A 7,086-nucleotide genomic window follows, 5' to 3' on the forward strand; every position below is an offset into this window, starting at 1 on the left:
TCCTTCACCTGTAGTCGTCCACGTTTGTTGAGTTTCACCTCGGTAGACTCTTCGTATTTTTCTCGTAAATAATCACCTGTAATACAAATGAAAATAATTTTTTTTTTTAATTACGCTCCGTAAATACAAAACGAACAATGCATAAAAAGGAGGAGGAGGCGACACATTTATTATGTAGGTGTTTAGTTTAAGTTGTTGGTCATAGGATGGATCGAAAATCCAGTAATGTCTGTACCTACTCATTTTCTTTTAACATTACTTAGCGAAATGTTAATCCGAAAATATGTTAACCTTAACATTTGTGAGTTCATTGCCGACATCGCTACTGGCGCCCTCTAGTGACTCTACTGCCTATACTTGTGTCGACAACGCAGTTCTAAATCACAGTTCTCTACCATATCGACTGCTCTTTACTAAATATGTTAACTAACATTTGTGTCTGAACAGTGCAGGTAGAGAAATTGAGACAATAAAAAATTTTCATGCAGCCGTTGGAAAATTGCAGGGTGCACACGATGGTTAAAATTTTTTTCCTTCCGTTGTAAATATTTTTTTGGAATGCATTTTTTTGCAGTTTGCTTTAAATGAGATTTTAAATTTTTAACTTTTGAAATTAATTGGAATTTTTTTTAGTACGCAGTGTTTAGCCATTGATTTTTAGCGAAAGGTAAAGTAGCTACCTTGCCTACAGAGATATCCCTAGGGAAAAATAGTATGAATTTTGAATTCAAAATAAATCCACTTCCATTTTCCGTAGGTATCTTATATCTTATTTCTACTTAATTTTTGGACAGATTTTACAGGGCCAAATTGTTTGATTTTAGCGATGTTATGATATAACATTTTGCGTATTCAAAGTAAAATAAAACTCCACACGAATCAGTGAAATTAGTTGGGTGTTAAAATATTAGAGCTCTACTAATATAAGCTCAGAAAGGTTTTTTTTTTGGCTTTTCTGACAAACGGAAATTTTCGAGTAAATACACTTTTGATGATCGTGTATCATATATACATATATAAGAATATGCATATATGTATGTATAGATAAATATTTACCAATATTCATGAGTATATTTTCTTACCGATTTCTCTGATCGATGATAGCTGTTGCCAACAGGTGATCAAACTGCAAGAACCCGAGACGCCGTGACATTTGCAAGTGATTCGCGTCTTTTTGATAACAGCCTGAAATAAAAAAAAAGCAAGTCCATCATAATGAAAATGAAAATTTACAAGATTTCGATACGCTGAGAATATTAAAGTATTCATAAATAAAAAAAAAATCGCCTATATGTAGGTATACTTCCGGCCATGAAAAATATATATACATATATAGTAAAGTAGGGCCGATTTATGGTTAAAAAAAAATTACAGTTGCCACCAGTTTGAAAATTTCAGTTTAAGTAACTTTATTAGACGACGTAACAAGTGCGATGTGGGTGGCAAAAGAAAGAGGTTTAAGAAGGCTAACAGCTGAAAATATTTTTGGAAAAATTTTATTTAATTTAGTTGATAAGACTCATTAAATATTACAATATACATATTAAACTGAAGAGAAAAACAACCGAAAACGGAATCGGAAAACAAATGAAACATTGGGGATTTATACGAAATGGTTTCCATTTTCGGATACATTTTACATTTTACATTTTCGAAGGAATTTGAAAAATTCATTTATTCGTTTTGGGCATTCAGTATGCAATCATACTTTTTGTAAGGAAAAATTTTGCTATTATTATTTTGCTAATTAAAAAAAAAAAAAAAAAACAAATCAGAGAAAAAACTACCAAACAACCAAATTGGAAAAAATAAAATTTAAACGATGCAATTGATAAGACAAATTAAAAATTATTATAATAGGCCTGGGTTTGAGTCCGGTTTCCGAACAAAGTAAAAAAAATAATAAACAAAAACGTTTTTTTTCTAATAGCGGTCGCCGTCTCATAAAAATACAATCGCCGTTCGGAGTCGGCGTTAAACTGTAGGTCCCTTCGCTTTATGGGACAATATCAAGGCGCACGCCACTAATCGGAGGAGAAGCTCGGCCAATCACTAACGTATGTGCAAGCGCCAATCTATTATTATAACTACGGTGACCATCCGTCCTTTATTTTAACCCCTTATCCTTATAAGCTTTTATTTATTTTTTCAAAATAAAGACCGGCTTTTGTCCTTTATTTCTTAAACTGTCCTTTAAATCGGCTCTGCATTTTTAAGAGGTAAATTTTTAAACGCAGAATATAAAAAATAAGAACTTAAGGGTTTCTATTTAATCGGTTATCTTTGTGCAATCTATAAAGCACAGGGAAAGTTGTGCTCAGGATCGTGTTGCACGCAGAGTTTCCAGTTCCACTGAAAGACGACAATAAACCTCCTGCTGCACAGTGATCCAAAACTGGCATTTAGTGTTCGTATTTCACTGGAGCCTTAATTTTTCACTTCTTTTGATTAATTTTTATTTTGTTTTATGAAAGCTTACAATATTTGCAAGACACCAGTTGAGCCTGATTTCTGAATTTTGATCTGATTATATTAAATTTTTTTGTGCAAAATGCAGAAAAAGCAGCAATTTTGAGGAAAGTGTATTATCCTGTTCCAGTTAATAAATGTAACACAACAAAAACAAGTTGAAAACAAAGCTTTACCTTTTTCCATAGCAAAAATCTGCCAAATATGAAATGGGTTTCTGCATTGACCTTCATTAAAAAACAGGAAAATGTATGTGTGAACGAAGACACCAGGACAATTTGTCTAAAACAAGGACTAATCCTGGAAAGCCATGACGTCTGGCAGCCCTACTCTAAATCTGTTGCTAATTTTTTTAGAACATTGTTCATGCAAACTCAAATTTCCGTTCGAGTTCATACAAAAGTCCTTGCTATCAGATGGGCCTCAGTAGAAGTGATAGCTATTTCGGAAATCACCACATTTCCTCATCAGACTTCTTTCAGTAGGATTCGAACCGACGATCACCACTGACTCAGCCAATGGCCTACGCACTGTGCTAAGTTTGTCTTGTTGGTTTGTTATTTATTTGCGATAATTTTTTATAAAAATATGGTACATACACCATACTAATTTGCAACTTTTTATTTAGATTTTTTAGAAAAATTCTAAGAGCGAAGTTTTATAGCTAATTTTAGTATAAGAAAGTGCAAGTTTAAAATTCATAGAAAATCACGTTGATTTTTGGGATTTTTTTCACGCAGGTTCTTCCATATAAAGTATGTTCCACAATTATTTTTTATATGGAAAAAAAGAGCAACACCTTCGACTAAAAAAATTGCAAAAAATCAACGCGATTTTTTAGGAGTTTTAAACTTGCACTTTCTTATACTAAAATCGACTGGGCTATAAAACTGCATTCTTAGAATTGTTCTGAAAAATCTGAGTATAAAGTTACTAATTTACTGAATTTTCCTGAGTTTTGCACAAAGTTTGGAGATTTGGTTTTTTTTTGGACTATGAACCATTTTTTTATAAAAAATTATCGCAAATAAATAAGAATAAAAAACTTTGCATATATTGCGAAAAATTCACTGTGCTAGTACTTTTGTTCGTCACTATATGTACATCTCATTACAACTTTTCGTTCAATCGTAGTCGTTAATCTTTTCGTGGTAGAAAAAAGTCCCATTTTTCCCACTGGGCTATGGTCCGCACAACATAAAAAAAAATAAAAGTTTGTTTCTAATACAAATGGGTGTACCTACTTCCACCACGAAAAAAACTTCTTATAAAAACCATTTACCTTAACAAAAAAATAAATAATTTTACTTAGTGAATGCGAAATGTACAGGGGGCTTCAAAACTAAACCAATTTTAAATTCTTTGCATTCTCAGTACTGATTTTATGCCACAAATTCACATGAAGTGAACACATAGGTACTATACTATATGTACACACAAACACGTGTACAATGTATGTACATACAAACACAGCTTAAAATTTTTTAATATCGCACAAAAACCGTTTCATTGCTGTAATTCGCAAACCAATGTTAAGAATTCTTTATACGAAATCATAGATGGAAATCTCTTCTACACAAACAAAAGATTAACTAACACATATCCATACATATTAACGAACATACACTTGTATTATTTGTATTTATGACTTTATGAGTACATATTGATAAAAATATTTTTGTGCAGCGTATTCCTAGCTACACACTTGCAATCACACAAAGGAATTGCTCATATTTCCTGCTACTTAGTGAAATAATTTGAAACTTTGCCACAACACAAACGCAAACTCGCGTGTACGCATTTATGTATGTATGTGTGCAAATATAAGCTTCCACATCCATGTGAAAAATAATCCTGACGCAGAAGCGGTAAACATACACATAAAATAAGTGAGCAAAATACCAACCCAAGCGGATGCACAAAAAAAAAAAAAATACGAGCAAACAAATAAATGAAGAAAAAATGGACCCTCATATTTTATTATGTATGTATGTTTGTTGGTAGCTCATATACATCTACATATGTACACATAAAGCATGTGTGTGTATTTTCATTTTTGTATTATAAAAAATGAATTGAATTTGCGATTTGTGTGTTGGCATTTGGCAGCGTAAACAACCACTTATTGCTGCCACTGCAGCTGCCACAGACATTGTTGACTTCTTTCGCATTTATGTATATGCGAGCAGCATTTCTTCTTCTTACACCACCCAGCAACAGTCGACAGCACGCGAAGGAGGAGAAGAGTAATCGGACAGACGCGACAACATGGCATATACATACATACATATGAGAAAGGACGCCGACAAATGATAAGAAGTAAAGCACATAAAATGTTGCAACCAAGAATCGAGTAGTGGTGAAGGCGAAGATAGGTAAACGGGTGTCTGGCAACATGGTTGCTTATTACTACGACTACCACTGAAACAAGTGAAGCTGGAAAGTCAGGAAGCCGAAACGTTGGCACAAAAAACGAACTTAAATTGATGCAACATTGCAATTGTGTGACATATCAAATGTCAAACAAAGCAAACGTGCAGACAAAGATAAAGACAAACGCATGAGAAGGCGAAGACGATAAAAAAAAAAAACATCGTCTCTAAACAACAAAAACTACACCAACTGATAGATATGTATGTAGTAGGTACTTCAATGGCGGCAGCTGACGCATTAGTGTTTGTATTGGCAGGAAACTTTATAAGAGCGTCAAGCACGCAAATATGCAATTTTTAACCAGCAGCAGTAGCAATGACAAAACCAACAACAACAATAGCAATAATAAGCAAAATGAAAAGTTTATGAAAATAAACATCAAAACATTGGAAGGGATTCAAACAAATATTTACATGGGTATGTACAAATGTACGTACATATTTGCTTTGGGTGCTGTGGCAGTGCCGTTGGATGAAAGGTAGTAAAATGCAACCGATATTTCTTGTCATTATTTCATTTACAAATAGCGTAGAACTGAGGGGTATGCAAAAAATTGCAGCTATTAAGGTGAAATGAGAAGAGGATCAGCCCGCAGAATTCAGCTGATAACAGTGAAAAACATGCAAAGCAACTAAAAAACGAATGCAATTGCGTCCATGGTGAATTAAGTTGCCGGGAGAATAATAAAATCACTTTGAAAGTAACTCCTCAAAAATTTAGTAATTTCGAGTACTTGCACTTGAGAATTTTCGAGGTATTTAAAAAAAAAATTAATTTGTTGAAAGCTGGACCACATATGCATACTGAATCTAAAATGAAGTTTTTTAAGAAAACTGCAAAAAAGGCTACCGAAACTGAAGAGGATAATCTACAAAGTTTAAAATAGTCCGACTTTTATCACAGATCGGCCACTATAACCGCAATTCTAGATACCTTGGTAACGTTTTAATTTATTCAGCAATTCAGCTATTTGTAGAAATTCAGGTGTTGCATAATTCGCGGGGCAATATTTTGTTACCTGCTCATAAGATGATAACAAAATTTTCCGGTTACAAGAGCGCACAGAACGCAAAAATGGGTTACAAATTGACAGCATCTATATTTACCGGTAACATAATTTTTAATACCAACACAGAATAGGCCTGTAAGTAAAATATAACATAAGCCAACCAAATTTTGGAAAATCGAAGACCCGGAAACTAGACCATCTATTTCCTATGTAAAATGACTGTTTTTAACCAATTTCAACGGCTTTTGGAAGACGAAATATTTTTGTAGTTGAGATGAAAAGCAACTGGTAGTATTCTAGTTCACATATAAAAGGTTTCCATGCAGAGGACCCACACGTGGTATACGCAACTTCGGTTGCTGATTCTTTTGCGTTTGACGGTCGATAATCATGACAAAAATTTATATAACCGAAAAAATTTAAAGACAACAAAATCATTGCGCAGGTTGAAGTGCCTACCTTCAAAGACCGCATGCGTCTTTTGGAAAGAAAATTTTTTTAATACTAACGATTTTTTTTTTAATAATAAAGATTTTTTATTTATCGCATTTTCTGGCATTTTCTGGGGGTTTTGGACGACCTATAAAATATAGTTACCATGAAAAAATGGTTAAAGTAACAATTGGGTATTATTGTTGGGAATCTCCTGAAGAGAAACAGAGATATACGATCGAAAAATATTGATTTTGAAGAATTCTATACCTTCTCTACGAAAAGTGGTTTTTTCCCCATATTAAATACATGGGAAATTTTGAGTGCTTTGAGCGACCTCTTAATATTTTTTTATTTCAAAATAAAAAATAGGGGGATATTTTTTTCAGTATAAAACAATCCTAGGGGTGAGCATTAAAATTCCGACTTTACTTTGTCAAATACTTTTTTGGGACACCCTAATATGTATACATACATATGTATGTACATGACTACTTAAATGAAATTTTTAATGAATTGGTTTTGTTGAAGGTTAAAATCGTACGAATGTTTGTTGTTTAATTAGTTATTATGTCATGTGTAAGGTCGTTGCCAATATGGTAGCTGTCATGACTTCGCCATCTGCGACAATGGGTTTTGTGAAATTAAACGTTGATTACATGATTTTTGTTGCTATTATAAAATTTCTACTGCTCCTGCACCGATATTAGTGACAACAAGCAGCATATTGCATTTCTTTTCCT

The 7,086-nt window shown here is 33.1% G+C and overlaps 1 protein-coding gene across 1 annotated transcript in view; it reads right to left on the reverse strand.

Moving 5' to 3' along the window:
* Window positions 1-2: 2 nt before the first annotated feature.
* The window catches only part of LOC118743898 (protein Wnt-5-like), a gene marked incomplete at its 3' end in the record, with an annotated part of 280,007 nt that continues 272,923 nt past the window's right edge, over window positions 3-7,086 (reverse strand). The window contains exons 7-8 of the mRNA XM_036476661.1: window positions 1,083-1,185; window positions 3-76 (exon numbers count right to left, since the gene is read on the reverse strand). Coding sequence (XP_036332554.1) covers window positions 3-76; window positions 1,083-1,185 — 177 coding nt within the window. The remainder of the gene's footprint in view (window positions 77-1,082; window positions 1,186-7,086) is intronic.

The sequence above is a fragment of the Rhagoletis pomonella genome, unplaced genomic scaffold (genome assembly GCF_013731165.1).
Source record: "Rhagoletis pomonella isolate Grant_MI unplaced genomic scaffold, Rhpom_1.0 Rhpom_scaffold_00007, whole genome shotgun sequence".
NCBI classification, from domain to species: domain Eukaryota; kingdom Metazoa; phylum Arthropoda; class Insecta; order Diptera; family Tephritidae; genus Rhagoletis; species Rhagoletis pomonella.